Genomic DNA, 19,526 nt, shown 5'->3' with positions numbered 1-19,526 from the left:
CATGGTAAAGAATGGACCATCATTTTTGAAAACACCTGCTATCAGAATCAAGCTCTATAATCATCAGCCATTATACATTTTCATACTCATCAGAGAATGGATAATCCAAATCATTAAAAGATTCTAATGGCAAACTTAATCCATGTGTGATTATCTCCTTTTGATTTACATCAGTACTCCATTTTGGAATGCACGAAAGTCTCAAAAACCTGCACTTTTCAACTCCATAAAGAACCTGTGCTGAACAAAATAAGATGTATTTCAATTCCAGATGTTACTTTATTAATGAATAAAGTGAACTATAAATGGAACGATTTCTGTTGAAATCATGCACAATGAAAAATTTGTCATGTGCATAAAAAGATGTGTATAATAAAGGAAATGCACTTGTGCACATTGTTGGCCAAAATTTAATTTTTGGTGTGAAGTCAAAATTTTATAAGGGGTAATGAAAGGGCAGATAAAGCAACGAAAGTAGCACAGCAGTCTCCCATGTCTGAACGGGATTCTATATACTGACTTCAAATATTGTGTAAATCAGCATCAAATATCCACAAATAAAATTAAGAACATCAACTGGACTATTGGAAAATGTCACCCCTCTTATAGAACAAATCACAGAGATGAGTGGGTACTGTGTCAGTTGGGTGCACCGAACTAATGCATACCTCCCAAAGGAAGAACCATGACCAGAGTGCATACCATGTCAGTGTCTACTGACAGTGGATCACATTCTTTTCAAGTGTGATGACTTACAAACTGCGAAATGTGAAATGCATGAAGAAACTTTTATGGGAAATATGGTTTCTATAAAACAAATTCGACATTTTTTAAGGCTGTTGTGTTAGCATTTTTTATTTATTTATATAAATTTTACATAACTTTTATACTTTATCTTTTACTTCATGTTTTCATTCATCTACATGGGGTTTTCTTCCTAAATTTTAGTACAATCCATTTTCACATTTTTATAAGCATTACCATCAGTCGGCACCATACAGCCTCTGAGGTGCCGTAAAACACTACTTCATCCAACCATCCATTGAACCTGGCTAACTCAGATATGTTTTTGCACAAGAATCAAAGGGGGATGAAGTAATGGCATCTCTTCAGTCCAAATTTTGCACCATGGCCAAACGTACAGAACTGCTTAGTGCTACCTTAAGGTGAAAGCTACATTGTAATAATTATGTTTAATGATGAGATATGTAATTTCATAAAGCACATGATGTTTCAATTTAGGAATTTTACAAATTGCACAGTTCAGGTTGGAAATAATCTGGCAGAATCCTTTAGGATGAAAGTGGCAGAGTAATTCCCTGAGGCAGAAAGGAATACATTGACCATAATTAGGATATTTTATAGAACTTGAAACTAAATCAAGATGCTAATGTGTGTCCTTTTGGCTCCAGAACAGTTTATACACCTGCCATAAGATTATGATGTTATCCGTTTTCTAGTCTGGTATGAATTTTCATTTTTGCACAAGAACCCAAATTCTCCACCATCTGCAGTTACCTAACTTTCTGCTTAACTTGCAAGGGTAAGGTAGAAGCTTGTTAATTTTGGGTCAGAAGGTCAAAGGTCATGGACACTGAAAGAAGAAAAATGTTTTCCACAAATACCATTAACACTCCAGCACTGACTTGGACCAAACTGGCTTGCACTTGGGTTAAGGCAGAAACCTTTCAATTTTGGGGTCAAAAGGTCAGAAGTTATGGTCTCTTTGAGAGTAGAAAAATAGTTTCTTTACATTTAGTAAGAAAGAAGTCTCTTGATTGGGGAAAAAAGGTCAAAGGTCAAGGTAACTTTGGAAGAAAAAAAATGAATTTTGCATGATAACTTTAATTTGTGACCCATGCTTTGACCAAAGTTTGTGGAGGGGTTACACTTGGGATTAAATCCAGGTATATGATTTCACGGTCAGTCAGTCAAAGTGATTCTGACTCACAGAAAAATGTTTTGCACAATAGCCTTTGTGCAGAGTAAATTCCTGGACAAAACTTTGTTGGAAATGTTTGCATATTGAGCAGGAAAGAAACCTATAAATTTGTGTGTCTAAAGGTGAACAGTCAAGGTCATGGTAGGTCTGACGAGAAAATAATCTTAACAGTAAGTTTAGTTTTCTATTGTCTAGAGACTTCTTGTTGAGTAATTTTCTAGAGTCAACTATGCCCGATTAGGACTGGTTTTGTGGACTGTTATGCACACTGTGGGTATATAATGTAGTATTCACTGTATTTTTGTGTCCATTAAGTCTCACCCTGTTAAGAGTATGCTTAGAATATCAATTACTTACCTTTCACATTGTACCACTCTTGCGAATGGAGTTTATTTATGGATAGTGTCCATTTTAGTAGTTCTTTATCCAATTTACACTGTATTTTAAGTATAAAAGCATCTTATAGTTCCAGTTAGTATTCATAACCTTTGGGAAAGTCCCTAGCCGAGGACCCAAGGGCTTATGGGGTTGAACTTTTTATATGTGGATGTCTTGGGGGGGGGCATACCTTGTTTTTTCTTAAAACACATTTCGTGATAGCACTTTATTTGAAAATATCACAAAATGACAGAACTGTATTTTTAGTATTCTTTATCTGATGAATGTATCCATGTTTCTTTTTCAGCTCTGGGGAAATATTTTTTTGAGCATGGCTAGTCTTGTGATTTGCATGCAGCTTCGTTACCTGTTTTATGAGTTCCAGCGTCGCATCAAGCGGCACAAAAATTACAGAAGAGTTGTCAAAAACATGGAAGCAAGGTAAGTGAAACTTCCCTTTTGCACAAGAAAAATGGGTTAGACATATAAAAGAAAGATATGGGAATCAAATATTAAGTATGTAATCATAGTATAAGATTATTTTATTCCTAACTTAAACCAATAGGTGCATTTTTGTGCCTTTTGCCATTTAGATAATTCTGCTGTGAGATGTTAAATTCAATTTTTAATAGTTTTAAGCCTGTGTTTAACATATTACAAACTTGAAGTCTGCATCAAGGCATTAACCCCATGCCCTTTTCATGCAGTTAATCACCCACCCACTTCATCATGATATATATTGATAAATATATGTGCACATTTGTGTCTGCCACACTTTTTAGGCAAATGAAAATTCTAAAACTGTTGTGTTCATTAATATACCACTCCCCATCATATCCCAAAGTTTGAAGTCTCTATTGAAATGGTGTAAGAATTGCATGTTATTGCACAACCTTCTGAAATCACTACACAGGGAGTGTGCGAGGTCTGGGCTAGACATCCCTCTCGCCAAAGGAAAGTGAAGCATCTCTCATAGCCTCTCCTTTCCAGGTGTAGTGATCGTCACAGAACCACTGTCTGGCTGTGCTGGATAGGAGGTTCTTTGCATATGGCCTCTCCTAAACTATTGTGTTCACAGCAGCACCTGTATGCGGGGCCCCCTGTTTTCACAGAGCCTGTTAAGTGGTGCAACTGAGTGCCCTGCGGTATAACTGGGTTGGCAGACTGGGCTTGTTAGTCTTGGCAGGCAGCCAGTCTAAGAGAAAGAAAACTTTGACTCCAAACCTGGGCAGATGGAGCTCATTAGAAAACACTGATACCAAACCCACCAAGTCCCAGCCATTGGATGATGGTTCTGCTGCCTTGTGGATTTCTTCAGAGAAGGAAAGGCTCTGGGAGTAAACCCAGACAGATGTGTGTACTTGGAATCTCAGCGCTGCTTCAGAGCAGGCAGGTTGACAACAGACATGATCTTCTCCCTCCAACAACTCCAAGAGAAGAGCAGAGAGCAAGGTCAGCCACCATGCATCTTGTTCATTGACCTCACTAAGGCCTTTGACCTGGTCAGCTGGAAGGGCCTATTTGAACTTCTCAGAAAGATTGGCTGCCCCCCAAAAACTCCGCAGCATGATAATCACTTTCCATGCTGATATGAAGGGAACAGTCCTGTACGATGGATCCTTCTCAGACTCCTTCCCCATCAACAGCTGCATGAAGCAGGGCTGCGTGCTGGTGCCAACCCTTTTCTGGATCTTCTTCTCCCTGCTCCTTTCCTATGCCTTCGACTCGTCCACTGATGGCATATATCTGCACACCAGGTCCGACGGAAGGCTGTTCAGCCTGGCACGACTGTGCTCGAAGATTAAAGTGAGGTTGGTGCTCATCAGGGAGATGCTCTTTGCAGATGATGCAGCTTTTGTGACCCACACCGTGGATGCCCTTCAGAGACTGGGAGACTGTTTCGCTGATGCCTGCAAACAGTTCAGGCTCTCTGTCAATCTGAGCAGGACAAATGTCAGTGTACAAGATGCCACCACTGCCCCATCCATCAAAATCGATGGTGTCAACCTGGAAGGAGTCGACAGCTTTACTTACCTGGGGTTACCATCAGCAACACTTTCTCGCTCGATTTGGAGCTGGACAGAAGGCATTGAAAGGCAATCATCATCATGGCGTGACTAACGAAGAGGGTGTGGGAAAACAACACACTGACAGAGCACACCAAGATCCAGATCTACCAGGCTTGGATTCTCAGCACCCTACTGTATGGAAGTGAGACCTAGAGCACCTATTTGAGGCAAGAGTGTTGGCTCAACTCCTTCCATATACGCTGCCTAAAACACATCCTGAAAATCAGCTTGCCCACAGCGAGATCCTGCAGTATGCAAGTATCCCCGGCATGTACTCCCTGCTGAGCAAATGGTGCCTTCGATGGCTGGGACACATCCAACACATGGAGGATGGGAGGCTGCCAAAGGACATCCTATATGGACAGCTGGCCATTGGCACCAGAAGAATCAGTTGCCCCTCATAGGATGTGTGCAGGCCGATGACCAAGGAACCTTGAGACAGACAGTCCATAAGGGCATAGCAGTTGCTGATGTGAGGAGAGGCCAGCTGGCAGCAGAGATATGTGAGAGAAAGAAGAGCATGACAACAACCACAGCAACTCAGACGTTGCCAAAACACCAGAGACAGATGATACTCTAAGGGGCTATTTGCATGGTCTCTCAAGGCAGAGTCGCCAATGATGATGACAAAAATATTCCCACACAGTGCATGATTCTACACAACTCCTGAAATCACTACACTACACTATATAATGTATTCCCAGGCAGTGCATGATATTACACGATTCCTGAAATCACTTATTACATGTCCACAAAATTATTTCTGTACAGTGCATGATATTACACACATCCATAAATCACTACACATTTCTTGTATATGTAAAAGTAATCTTATACAGTGCATGATATTAGAGATATTCTGAAATTACGGCACATTTCATATTACATAAATACAACAGTATTCCCACACTGTGCATGATATTACACAATTCCTGGAATCACTAGACATTTCTTATTACATGTATACAAAAGTATTTCCACGCAGTGCATGATATTACACAGTTCCTGAAATCACTACACATTTCATGACACATACAAAAGTATCCCCACACAGACATAGAAACTGCACCTCTAAGGGATGGATCAGAATTCTGAACCTGTAGTGCAGTCATGAAACTAATATCTTCAATGTTTTGCAGGTTTCCAATGGCAACTCAAGAAGAGATTAAGAAGAATAGTGATGACTGTGCCATCTGTTGGGAGAAAATGGAATCTGCTAGGAAGCTACCATGTGGGCATTTATTTCACAAGTAAGGGCTTTTTTTTAGTGAAGTGTCATAATAATTCCAACGAACCACTTTAAAGGCATATTGGTCATTATCTTTCATCATTCATCTGGTGTCATTTTTTTTTAATCTGACTGTCTTATTTAACTTAGTGCTTTCATTAGATTGTGGTTTGGAAGGTCAATTTCATAGTTACAGAGGGAGCTAGACACACAAGTTCATATAGTAAATATTATTGTTGTTATTGTTCCAGTTGTTATTATTTTTGGCAACTTTTATAATGTTTTATAATTAATATCACATTAAGTTAGCAAATACTTATTTTACTTTGCCGTGCTATTAATTTAATGAAAGCCTTTTGTTTTCATTGATCAGGAGCCTCACAATCATGCTGTAAAAGGGTTATGTTCATTTGGCATACTGATTACTGTAAAATGCTAACTTTCCAAAGTTTTCCAAATCATATTAATGGACAACCCTTGATCAGGAACCTGGGTTGCAGTTGGGAACTGAGAAAGGGTAAGCAAGATGGCAACAAAACAAGGTTTGTGGGTTAATTGTGGTTGAGAACTGGGAAATGGTCAACATGGCAGCAAAACAAGGTTCGTATGTTAATTGTGGTTGGGAACCAGGAAGGGGTCAAGATGATTGCAGCAAAACAAGGTCTGTGTGTTCATTATGTTTTTGTTGATGCAGATAAGTAGACTTACTCAAGGTGTGCTAGTTTTGCATTTTTCTCTTGGACAAGTCATATGTCACTGGTACAAAGACTGTTTGTATCATATGTGACCTGGCACTCATGTTTGTAATTCTGCATTTACTATCTAATGGATAAAATGTGAATCAGAACTGGTTCCAAGCCACAGTACAGTTTTAGAAGGTTAAGTGCTTTAATTATGGCGGTTTTTCTTTAAATGCAAGTAAGTATTATTAGGTAATGATACTGCTAAAATTGGATTCCAAGTTTGTGCAGAAAGCTTAAATAAAGATCATGCTTAGATGATTAATATTTCAAGTACATGAATCCTTTTCATTGGTCTCCATTTTTTTAAGTTTGACATTTTTCTATTTTCGATTTTATTTCTAACATTTTTTGTCATTGTTGTTGTTGGGTTTAATGCCATTTTTCAGCACAAGATAGGCTACACATGGCAGCCAGTATAACTGGAGGTGGAAGAACCACTGACCCACGAGAAGCTACTGGCTAGCTTTCTCACAATACAGCGGTCCATTCTGGGGCAGCTTCACACACATTGCAGGCTGTGTGGAAATGATTTAAATATTGGCCATGGTGGTAAAACAAAGAAACCTTGAATTACCTCGTTTTACAAACTCCAGTACTAAGGTAACATCTTTTTTTGTAGCAGAACTAAATTATGGACACAAATTTTATAAATGCAGAGGCATTATTTACCGAGTTCTTAATAGAACACGGACTACACTAGCAGTAGAAGACTACATTGGTCCTTTGTTCAAACAGATATTTCCTGATTCCAAAATTGCAGAAAATATGCATGTGCAAGAACAAAATCATCTAATCTTGTTGGGCGTTTAGCAGAAGATACTTTACTTAAAACTGCAGAAGCTATGAAAATGGGGCCGTTTAGTATTGCAACAGACAAGATCAGTGATTATGATGGCAAAAAGTTGTAGCCAGTATGTGTAAGAGACTTTGACAACAAAAAGGGCATAGTCCTAGTGCTCTTCTTTCATTACCAGAATTCACAGTAGATTACACTGGAGAAAACATTTTTTGTGCTTGATGATGCTTTGAATAAACATAAATTGGCAGATCTGTATGGGGTTTTCAGCAGATAATATGTCAGTGATGACTGGAATTCCTAAAGGAGTTGCATTCTGTATATTGAAAAATGTCTCCATCATTGTACATATCAAGTTGTCCTTGTCATATGATGCACCCTGTTGCAGGAAAGGCTGCCAATATATTAGGAGAACTCCTGAAGTATTAAGTTGGCATTCTACCTGACAATGTACTTAATGCGGACAGAGTTGATGTGCAGTGGCACCTTATTTCCCAACTAAAAGACCCAGTAACTGGAAGATATATATATTTCCTCTTCTCTGTGTGGTTATGAAAGGAATATTGGTTCTTTAACTTTCTAATGCTGACTATGAGAGATTGTTCAGTATTGTTAACAAAAATATAACTGAATTCAGATCCAGGCTCTGTAACCCAGCACTTGGTGCTCTACTGGTGTGCAAAACATTCATAGTCACAGCTGGTACAAAATGTTTTGAAATGCAATATGAGAGACTTGCTTTTTAAAGCTCAGAGTGCTATAAATGAAAATTTGAAACAGTAAGTGATGTTGTACAGATGTTCATTGAATTTTATCATGTTATATGTGGATTACTCTTTTTTCTGTTTGGATTACTCTTTTGTTCACTTGGATTATATTTTTTCCTCACCAGGGGCTGGCATGTATGTGTACAGACCAATGAGTATTTGTTTCTGTTGTTTTTTTGGTACCTTTAATAATTTCCAAATCTTTCTTTTCCTTCAAAGACTGTTAATTAAATTGAGAATCATCACTTACATAATGACCAATTGGCAACACCCATTAATTTATAAATCTTAATATGTGTATATGACATTATGAGAAGGCCAAGAGAAATTTGCACACAGAACTAGGGGAACAACTAAAATAGGAACTTATATTTCCTGGTTTCATAAAATGTATTCTGAATAAAAACCACTGCAGTATGACCACCTTGCAATCAACCATAGTTTATCTGCTTCAAATATATCCAAAAGTACATATTTCTAAAGAATATTATGCAGTTAATGATTCTAGTACTTAATTTTCTGATTGCATTTCATCCAAGTTTCCAATGGCAGCAGAGATGATTGCATGAATATTTTGACCCTATTGCAGGAAATATTATCACATAAACATTTTGAACTATTTGCAGGAAATATGATCACATAAACATTTTGACCTAATTGCTTGAAATATGATCACATAAACATTTTGAACTAATTGCAGGAAACATGATCACATGAACATTTTGACCCAGACTTAGAACCCTCTATACCCAGATCCATTGCCAGTGATTTGGCACATTTGCTGGACAGAGGTTGTATTTTAAATTAGTGTCAGATTTTGTGTAGACAATATCAATAATAATTACATAAAATATCAACATGCAGAAACATGAAGAGCAACTGCAAGTTTTAATTATGCATCTTTTCGTCAAAATATTTGCCTGAAAATCTGTATTCTGTATTTTGATTGATTAACATGAGCAAAAATTGTGACAGAAGAAATAAATTGAAGTAAAACACAGTAAACATTATGTTTTGTCACTGTCATGTTCACCCTTGCCCACTTCCTGATTGCACCCTGGTTCCTGATCACAGGTGGATTAGGGTAAGGAATTTAAATGTAAAATTGAACTTGCATCTAATTAATCTATAATATTTCATTGTTTGTTAATGAAACTAATTTTTTTCTTTTGAGAAAAAAAACATAATGACATAAAGTTATTAGAGTCATTTCAGTGAATTTGGCAGAGCCCTAATGTAATCATTTTGAATTGTCTTTCCATCTGTCTGTCAGCAATTTCATTTCTACTGGATTACTTTAGGGGGAATAGTTGGCTTTATATTGACAAGACCTTGGAAGAATTAAATTTACATCATTCCATATCCTCGTTTAGAGGAGATATGACAGAGAATTGGCTGTTTTCCAAACCTTTGCTTCCGCAGCTTAACCAAAGAGTGTTAGATTTCAATCTAATTTGGCATAAGCACTAGACTAGATTGATGAGATGTTGAATTAGTTTGATTTCCATGAATCCACAATATCATGTGCAGGAGTCAGACAGTTATGCCCTTGATTACCTATCCTGTTGTCTTTGGTTTTCCCAGCTTGACTTTACATTGTTGGATTTTAACCAGATTTAGCATGCATCTTGGTATTGATGACACCTTGGATGTCAAAGTTTGTTTATGTCATTTTACATCATTTACAGGATATATGCCCCCATTTGCCCTTCCTGTTGACTTTAGTCTCTGCAGCTTAACCTTACAAACAGTTGATGGGTTTCAATCAAATTTGGCATGCAGTTTTATGTTGATGGCACCTTGGTTCAGTACAATTTCCAGCTTTCCACAATATCATGTAGAAGAGTTACAGCTTCTGGTTGTCTGTCCTCCTGACTGGTTTCCATTGAATTTACTTTACCAAAAATTGTTGGATTTCAACCAGATTTGGCTTGTAGCTTTATATTGATGGGTCATGAAGGAATTTTATAAGCTGCATTTTACATTATCATTTAGATGAGTTATGGCCCCTGACTGACTCTCCTCATAATTTTCACTGCCACAGGATAACTATCTTAGGGATTTATTCAACCAAATTTGGCCTGCACATTTGTATTGATAGAACCTTGAATGAGATGGATTTCCAGTATTCCACATCATTATTAGAGAAATTATGGCCCACAAATTCCTCATTATTCTTTTGTTAAGTTTCCCTGTTTAAGGCCCTGTCAATTTTTTTTTGTGAGTTGATGTTTTTCCTTTTTCTGAATGTAAATTTAATTGATTTGAATTGTTGATTGATTTATTCATTGATTTTCAGCTCTTGTCTGAGATCGTGGTTAGAACAGGATACCTCCTGCCCTACATGCCGCACCACGCTAAGTGACCGCCCAGCAGAAGACTCTGCTAGAAATGTGCCAGATGGGCGTGGTGGTGATGCAGATGTAAATTTGCAGCAACAAAATAATCCCAATGCACAAACCACAAATCACTTCTTTCATTTTGATGGTATGGCTTCAATCATCCAGACATGAATAACAACCTTTGGTTTCCAACCTTCAACTTCCCTTTTGTTTTTATTATGCAGACTTCTGTGCTTTCTACATCTTTCATTCTACTGGTCAAAGAGCAGCCTATGAAAAGATTGTCTGTCATCCATCCATTAGCACAAGGCTGTAATTGCTGCTCCTCCTAAACTCCATGGAAGATTGCCATGAAACTTTATGCACATATCAGATCAGCCAACCCTTTTACTGAAATTACCTATAAAATTAACCGATAGTAAATACTATGGAAATATGATAACTGTAGTAAATTTTTCATTGACATGTCCATGGCTTGTTTTGAGCATGGTTCCAGGCTAACTATATCTGAGACCCTTTAACTTACCGATGTTAATGTAGACTGCCTGCATAAGCTAGCTTTGCAGTCTAGAAATCTGATCAAACAAACAAAAGTACATTGAAAGTGAAGGGAACATGACCCAAAAAAGTTATGTCATCCAATTAAGAATAAGTTATCTTTTCATATGCACCAGTATAGAATGACTGGAAATTCAGATTTGAATAAAATATAATTATGATGTTTTCTTTGCAGCATTTAATACATTTACAAACAAAAATAGTCGATAGATTTAGCAATATCATATATTAAGACCACACATGTACACACACATGTGTACACACATAATCACAAACAGACAGACATAAAATATAAAAGAAATACACTATGTTTCTGTTTTAAAAATCCATTAAATAGTTGGAATATAGTGTTAATTAGATGTAGTCCGTGCAGCTCTCAGTAGTTCCTTGGGGGTTTGAAGGTAAAGCGAAGTGTCAGTTGTGTTTCCATTAGAGACTGGTTGGAACTGTTCAAACTTCCTTTGCTGGATTCTCAGAGTAAATTACCCCCCCCCCCTGCACCAAATGATTGAAAATCAAGTTTTCGAAACATATCTCTGCCAGGCTTTTTAAAGTAAAACATTGGGTTTTTAGCATGACATGCAGGTATGATGTTTTCAAACTCGACAATAGGGAGTACAACATGTTTTGTAACACCTTTCTGAAAATTGGTGTAATTTGTTGAACAATATACTGCCTTATCAAAAACTTCAAGGTTCTTAGGATTGGCAGGTCTGACACATTCACCTGGTCTAGTTGGTCATAATGAAAATTTTGCTGCTTTGACATATCATAGTGGCCATTTTGAAAATCTTATCGCTATGCCTTTAGAAAGGAGGGTCATTAAGAAATTTGGTTTTCAGTAAAAGGTTTTTTATAATGTCTTGTTTGGCAAATGAAAAAGTCCAGTCTAACTTATAGTATGGCTGACAGACTAATCATGATGTCTTGATGGTACTGAATGAAAATGGTGCTGATGTGACATCCACTATGGTCACCAAGCTAGCCGTCTTAAAACATGCTGTTACTACACCTATAATTGGAGTCAATCTTACATTGAACATGACACCATTGTGGCCATCTTGAAATTTCTTTTTACTGCTCAAGAATATCTTAGATGGTTTCAGCACACATCAGTTAAAATGAAAAACATGTTCATATCTTGGATTATTGGAAATTATTTTTGGCCAGTAAAGCAGCAGTCCTTCTAAGGGGCTCATTTGAAAAAAAGGTTGCAATTTATTCTTTTGTGAAAACCAGGCTAAAAATGGAAATGCCAGTTCTTGCACAGATTTTCTATTTCTGTTTTGCTCCTTTTGATTTCAAGGCAAGACAGTTGTGGAATAAAGATGCTGTGTGCTACATCAGTGTCTGACATCTGACTGTCCGACTGTGTAAATTTTTCCTTGGGAAGGCACTTAGCTTCAATTTTCTCAGCAAGATATAGCAAATAATATGTTAAAATAACACCAAGAAACAATCAGTGACAAATTATATATATATATATATATATATATATATATATATATATAGATAGATAGATATAGATAGTAGAAGTAACTTTGACAACATTGCAAAGTTGAGATACATTGGAGATAAAGCAAGTTAAAATACATTTTCATGTTCTGCTAACACATGGTGTACAGTCCAATGTGTTTTATCATAGTATTTTAATCTGAAATATTTTGCAGGTTCTCGATACATAAGCTGGTTCCCTAGCTTTTCTGTGGAGGTGACCCATACACAATTGCTTCCCAGGACAAGACAATCAGTCCAACAAACTTCACAACTAGATAACATGGTCAGTAAAGAAAAAGGTTTCTGTCTTGTCTGCATTAGCATATTTTGACATGTATGTGTCACTTTCTACCCACAGTGGTGGTTACATTGTAGTGTCATTAATATTTTGTGCTGAAGTTTTTTTTTATAACAATCCCTCATGATGCATTTAGCAAGTGAAATATTATTTTTTTAGGTCAAATACATTATCTGATTACATTAGCAACATGAAATTACTCAATTCTATTTCCAAATCTAGCCCTCCCAGAAAAACTATAAAATCATCTTTTTGTCTACAGATTATATAGGCAAAGGGAAGTAACTCTTACAGCTGAACTCTTGTTTTCTGGAAGTTACCAATTTAAACTTTTGCTTACAACTGTTAACATTGCTGCCAAAGAATCCATTGCAGTTTACATTTAAGTTTAGCCATGCATCATTTAGTTTCATTGGCATATTAAGTCAAAATGTGTTTACAAAATTATTTACTGGTAATTATTGTTCATGTGATATTGACCAGTAAGATTCAATTTGTTCACAAGTGTATTGTACTGCACTGTTAAATTTCACTCTTCTTAGGTTTTCTCAGTAACTTGAGTTGCCGAAAAGGACAGTTTGTATATTTTGTTGTATGCACTTGATTTTTTCTTTTTCTCTTTTTCATTAAAGAGATGCCAATTAAGTGCAAGAAGTGCAGACACTTTAAAATCATTGAGGACAACAATGAAATGTGCCTATCCTGCACAAAATCATCTTAACAGCAGTTTAGCTTGTGTTTATTAAGACAGAAGATGTTTGGTTCAGAGCCCTGAAAAGGCAATTGAAGAACCTTGAGAAAAGAGCATGCTCTAATCTCCTGAACAAAAACTATTAAGCATTCATCTAAATTTAGAGTTGTTGACAAGTTTTATAGGGACATCATGAAGAGATAATATTGGTCACAGCAAGGATCTTTATGACTTCTTGTCCAGTTTTGACGTATCAAGGCCATGCTGGTTCACTGTGTTCCCAAAGTGGAACCTCTCAGGTTTTGATGTGGTTCGATTTATCTAAGCTCGAAGCTCAAGCCCCAGTTTACCACTTTGCTGAAAAAATTAACACAAATTTTGCTTTCAGATAGCACTAGCATTGTGAGTTGGCTACATGCACTGCCCATGGATCCAAATTACCTGATACTCCATTCTGATGACTTAGTGTTACTAATGATGGTGCCCTGTTTTTTTTTCAAAAATGGGTTACTGTCTATAGGCAGGCAACAAATAACTATAACCTATCTAGCCTCAATTGATTCATCAGGTGAGGCAAAGCTGCAGGAACTGGTATGCCCCAAAGGGCTTATTAGATCAGTGTACTCTGATTTCTCAGGATCAGGTACAACTTGTGAAGATTCTGGCTCATGACATGTAGACACTTTCCACTGGCCTGGCCTTTGAACATAATGTCTTGAACCAATACATAGTTGAGTCATTTGTCTGATATGCCCAGTTTACTTTCTCCAGCTTCTGTTTGCATGACCTGGCCTAATAAGGAGAGAACTGAATCCTTATTTGGTCATTGGTAGCAGCCCAGACATTTACCATGCCCTATTCAAGGTAGCACAACCTCAGCCCCAGGCATGACCTGTAACTTTCACCGTATTCATTTAAATGTAAGGCAGTAGCCAGGTGCGTGATCCCACATGGATCATTCTTGCACAAGTTCAAATGCACAATTGTTAGTTGTGCTAACCTCACATTAGATATTCATCATTTCATTAGAGCAATCATCATGCTCCTACTGGGGGATACGGATAGATTTGGATGTTAAAACATCTTGTATTTCTGATTCTTCTAATGTTAATTTGATCTGGTAATTTTTGTAAATTATATTTCAGAAAATACTTGTCTAATCACATTACAATAAGTTTTTCTGACATTTTCTGCAAATTTAAGCATCCTGTTACAGGTCTTGCTCAGAGTTAAACTGGTTACATCTGGGATACAGTTATAGCCGTTTCACAAAAAAAGGGGAATTAATCTGTAAGAGTTAATTCCCTTTGTGTGTGTGTGTGCGTGTGTATATATAGGTATATGTATATATATATATATATATATATATATATATATATATATATATATATATATATATATATATACTGATATTGGTATTTGTGTATGATTATAATCATAATAGGAATTTGGTTATTAATATTTCACAAGTTATGTTCACTCCTTTGTTCTTGTTTCATGTATTATTACCTGAACCCTTCAAGCCATCTATATTATCATTACATGGATAAATAATTACCATTATCCAAACATCTATTTCAGGCCCGACAGGTCCTTCAGGTGTTTCCCCACATGCCAATGAATCTTGTCCTTGATGACCTGAGAGAAACCAGATCTGTGGAATTTACAATTGAAAATATTCTAGAGGGAAGACTGCAGGCACCATTGGTAAGTTAAATGGTACACTGTAAATGAAGTTATTTTTATCACAAAGAATGTTTGCTAAAAAACTTTATGCAGCATACTTCTGATAAAAATAATTTACAATAAATCATTGATTGAACATTGTTAATGCTTCGTCATAACCTTTACCATGTATAAGTTCAGGTAAACAATATTTTGGATTATTTTGCTGCATTTTTCCATCCTGATATGTGTTTATATAATTTTGTAACAGTTTTCAGCATATGGTCATGTGCAGCATAAATTATATACAGTTTGATCTAAGGTCAATCATCAAGGCTCGTAAAGTAGTTTCTTAACTGGTCAAAGAGAAGAAGGGCTTATGTGATGCCTGTAGTCCCACAACTGGCATTTGGCCATCTCTTTGCACAAGCTTGTTATCACAGTTTCTCTTAACTGGAGGATTGCTGATGGACTTGTTGGTATTAGATAAATATGGTGCTCCTCAGGCATTTGGTATGGCTACCGTGGTGGCCATCATGAAAAGTTAGTTTTTTCTTTTCCATCTGATGGTACTGACATGGAGTTTTCAGTGTGGTATCTTTTGTTGTTCCTTAATGAAACTAATGCTGATCTGACTCCAGCATGAACACCATGGTGACCTCATTAAAATCTTGTTAATGCAATTCCTCTTGAATGGACAGTTGTATAAAAATGGGTTTTCACTAAAAGACTTGTGATGATATATTATTGGTCTGAAATAAAAATTGTGCTGACAGGTTTTCAATGTAATCACTGTGGTTACCATCTTTATATCTTGTTTTTACTACATCTTTAGAACAGTTAGTCTTAGCAGAATTCACACAAACACTTCTTATAATATGTGTTTTGTCCTAAATAAAACTAGTGCCAACCTGACCTCACAAAATAGTTGACACCATAGTCATCTTGAATCTTTTTGTCATTTCTCTGCCTAAACAGGTGGTCATGTTGACATGGAGGTTTCCCTTGAACACTTATTGCAGCACATAATTAGTCCTAAATCAAAATGATTCCATGTTGACCTCCCAGTATGGCTACCATAGTTGCCACATTGAAAATTTCATTATAGCTACTTTTCCCAAATTGATAGTCTTTCCAACATGTTTTTTTTTCTTCAGGATTAAAGGAATATGTAATTGTTCTGTATTAAAATGATAATGATCAAAATTGCTGTCTCATGACTGTCTGTAAAGCTTTTATATGGCTTTTTCTTCTAAATGGATTACTCTAATGGCCTGTTTTTAAAAAATATATTTAAACACAACATCAGTATATAACTGGCTTCGATTGAAGATTGATGTCCAACATGGTACCATACTAGCCATACAAAAGTCATGTTATCACTACTCTTTTTTGCCTTGATATTTTGTTTTCACTAAAACTCTGGTTGCAGTATGTGATTGTTCCTTAATGAGAATGATTCAGATCTGACTGCCAACATATTGATATTTTTATGAAGGAGTTTTGAAATCATACCCCATGGTCAAGTCATAGGTAACTGTTTGCATTTTTGTACTTCACTGAGCTCTTGAACATATTGACTAATACATACAGAAATGAAATTTGACCAGACTTTGTATTTAATTTTATTCTAATAAACAGATTGATAAGCATCTCTCTGACTTTGAATTTAAGGTTTAAAGTCTTGACCTTGGGTGTTTTTCTTTCAATAATGACCTGTGCATGAAATAACACAAAGAAATATGAATGTATTTTTGTCAAACATAGTTTGTGGATATGTCTGAAGAATACCTTGAATTGTGCCAGTTCAGTAACTTATTTGGTTTTGTTTTAAATAAAAAGAAAGAATTGAATTACAGATTTATCTAAGCTTAGCATCTTGACAGTGTCTGAGACTAATCTAGTGATCAGGTTCGAGATAAAAGGTGCTGCATATATCTTGTGAACATGTTAATTCCAACAGATAAGAAAGTAATTTTGTCGCCAAATTTGGTATGTTGGGCTTTCTCAAAAATATATAAGATGGTTCAGATACTCAGCACTGAAAAAGAATTGAAGGGCAGAAGTAACAGGCTTAATGTGGATTCCTGTCAATTCCCTCAGGCAAGTAGAGTGCAAGTCCCTGTAAGGTGCTCTTGTTTATAATAGTTTTTCACATTTGTGGATACATATGACAAAATTAAATTTTCTCATGATTTCCTACTTACACCAAGATGATCTTTTATATCAGGTGATGTATAAATTCATTTAGTCCATTTAGTTAGAAAAAAAGGAGATTTTTAAAATCCTCGCTAGTGAATGATAATTATTTTACAGCCAGGTTCCCTGTTGTCAAGAAATGGACTTCTCTCCGAAGAAAGTGATGAGTTAACTCCGCAGGTATGCTCAGGTTTAATTTTACACAGTACCTTGTTTAACATGCATTGAAAACAATAAATTATTCTAGAGCAAATATTTCATCAGTGATTGTTATTTTGTCATCTTAGTGAGGTAAATACTTAAACACAGATAATAATTGCATAATTTGCAAATATAACATATTCATTTTGGTGAAAACACTTGACATACAACGTCTTATCAATTTGAATTTTCTTGTTTTTTCAGTTCATAGGATATTTGAGGCTTGCTGATTAATCTGTTTAAGGGAAATTTAGATTTCTAGACTTTAAAAAGACAAATTAATGGTAGCTACTATTCGCTTCAGATTATTTTGTCATTATTATTTCCAATTTTTGGAAGAAAAGTGGGGACGTAGTATCGAATGTTTGTCCATCTGTCACACGTTCCCTGTCTGGGTAACTTAAAAGCTGTTTGAGATTAGGGAACATTTATTTACTTTTACATGTAATCACTAGAAGGTGTGTTGTATACCAAACTAGTGGTTCTATCTTCAAGGTCAAGGTGTTGCACACTAAATTAGGAGCCCTATCTTTAATGTCAAGTTTTTTTTCATTTTCCATTGCACTTTACAATCCACTCTGTAACATTAAAGTTGTTTGAGAGTAAGGGATCACTAGAAGGTGTGTTGTTTACCAAATTAGGATCCTTCTTCATGGTGAGGTCAGGGCTCTATATTTTACATTTGCATTAAACTTTCACTAATGCATAGATGCCAACCCTCATGATTTTGGCATGAATTTCACGACTTTTTCAGCGATTCATGGATTCATGCTGCAAGCAAAAAATTCATGAATTCTCCAATTCTCAATTATTTTAAATCTTTAATAAAATAACCAATTTCTTGTTAAGCGCTAGTCGTGTTATTGGCAGTTCCCGAAACGGTCCAGTGCTGCTGGTCGTGATATTAGTAGAACTACAGCCGATTGGTACAGTTGGCCCGGTAGCAAGTATTTTAGCCTATTTTAATCTATATGTATAAGAGTAGTTTTACAAATGCTTTTGAAAGAAACTGGGGCCTAACTGAAATTTTGCTCCACGCATGCGTCACCAGCACTTATTTGAATTACTGTTCAGCATCGCATGTAAGATCTTGAAAATGGCTTCACCTCCAAGGAAAAAGAAATGTATTGCATAAAAAGTTAAGTTTAATTTGGAATATACCAAAAATTAGCCATGCATTCAGCCATTAAACATTGATATATATCATGCTTTTTGCACAAAGTGTGCCTCAAATTTTAGTAGTGGGCATGGTGGCAGAGACAATGTGAAGAAGCACATTGGTTGCAAAAAACAAGTAGAGGTTGAGAAAATTAAGAATTCACAGATTTCAGCTCTGGAATATTTTAAGCCATTGACGGAAGACCTACAAGCTGCCAGAGCTGAAGCATTATTTGCGAGTTTTCTTGTTGAACACAATCTACCTTTATCAGCTGGAGACCATGCTCAACATTTTGTTCCGACGAATGTTCCTGAACTCGAAGATCGCTTCCAAATTTTCCTGTGGAAGAACCAAAAGTGCTGCAGCTCCTGTGCATTCCTCACAGCAACTGTGACAGTAAAAGAGTATTTTCTCTCGTGAGGAAAAATCAGACAGACTTTAGGGCCTCCTTAGGTGCAGAAAATTTGTCAGCAATTTTAGTCAGCAAGATCAACCAGCAGGCAAGAAGCCTGAACTGTTTTGAAAACAAATTACGATCAAGCAATTCAGGAAGTTCAAGTCTGCCACAGTGTCATGTCTTGATAAGTAAACACAAGAACAAGTGAAGTTTATGAATACCATAATAAATAGAAATGCAGATATATTTCTGCATATATATAGTGTTTTTGTTTTATATTGTGATCTTAATATAGTGTAGTATTGACGGTCAGAGTGGATGGAGTTGTTTTGATGGTATTTTTCACTAATTCTTGTCACGACTTTTTATCCCTGTTTTCACTAATTGTGAGCCTGGAAGGTTGACAGCTATGCTTCTGCTGTATAACTAAGTTGTTTTAGATTAAAGGATGCAACTTGGTATAGTTATATGTCATCTTGTCATGTATCATATACCAGATTTGGGCTACTATCATCAAGGTCAAGGTCACAGCTCAATACTTTTTGTTGTCCATCACATTTTTTTTTCTGCTTGAGAAAGTGGATAAAGCAGGGCTT

General features: G+C 36.2%; 1 protein-coding gene across 1 annotated transcript in view; it reads left to right on the top strand.

Moving 5' to 3' along the window:
* LOC149783059 (E3 ubiquitin-protein ligase AMFR-like) overlaps window positions 1-19,526 on the top strand; it is a 77,411-nt gene that overhangs the window by 32,008 nt on the left and 25,877 nt on the right. The window contains exons 7-12 of the mRNA XM_089934657.1: window positions 2,628-2,761; window positions 5,529-5,639; window positions 10,223-10,410; window positions 12,494-12,603; window positions 14,891-15,016; window positions 17,291-17,353. Of these exons, the coding sequence (XP_089790783.1) occupies window positions 2,628-2,761; window positions 5,529-5,639; window positions 10,223-10,410; window positions 12,494-12,603; window positions 14,891-15,016; window positions 17,291-17,353 (732 nt within the window). The remainder of the gene's footprint in view (window positions 1-2,627; window positions 2,762-5,528; window positions 5,640-10,222; window positions 10,411-12,493; window positions 12,604-14,890; window positions 15,017-17,290; window positions 17,354-19,526) is intronic.

Source organism: Sinohyriopsis cumingii, chromosome 15 (genome assembly GCF_028554795.1).
Source record: "Sinohyriopsis cumingii isolate HCF-2022 chromosome 15, ASM2855479v2, whole genome shotgun sequence".
Lineage (NCBI taxonomy): Eukaryota > Metazoa > Mollusca > Bivalvia > Unionida > Unionidae > Sinohyriopsis > Sinohyriopsis cumingii.
Note: the sequence above shows the minus strand (reverse complement) of the source record. Positions and strands in the feature narration are given on the sequence as shown.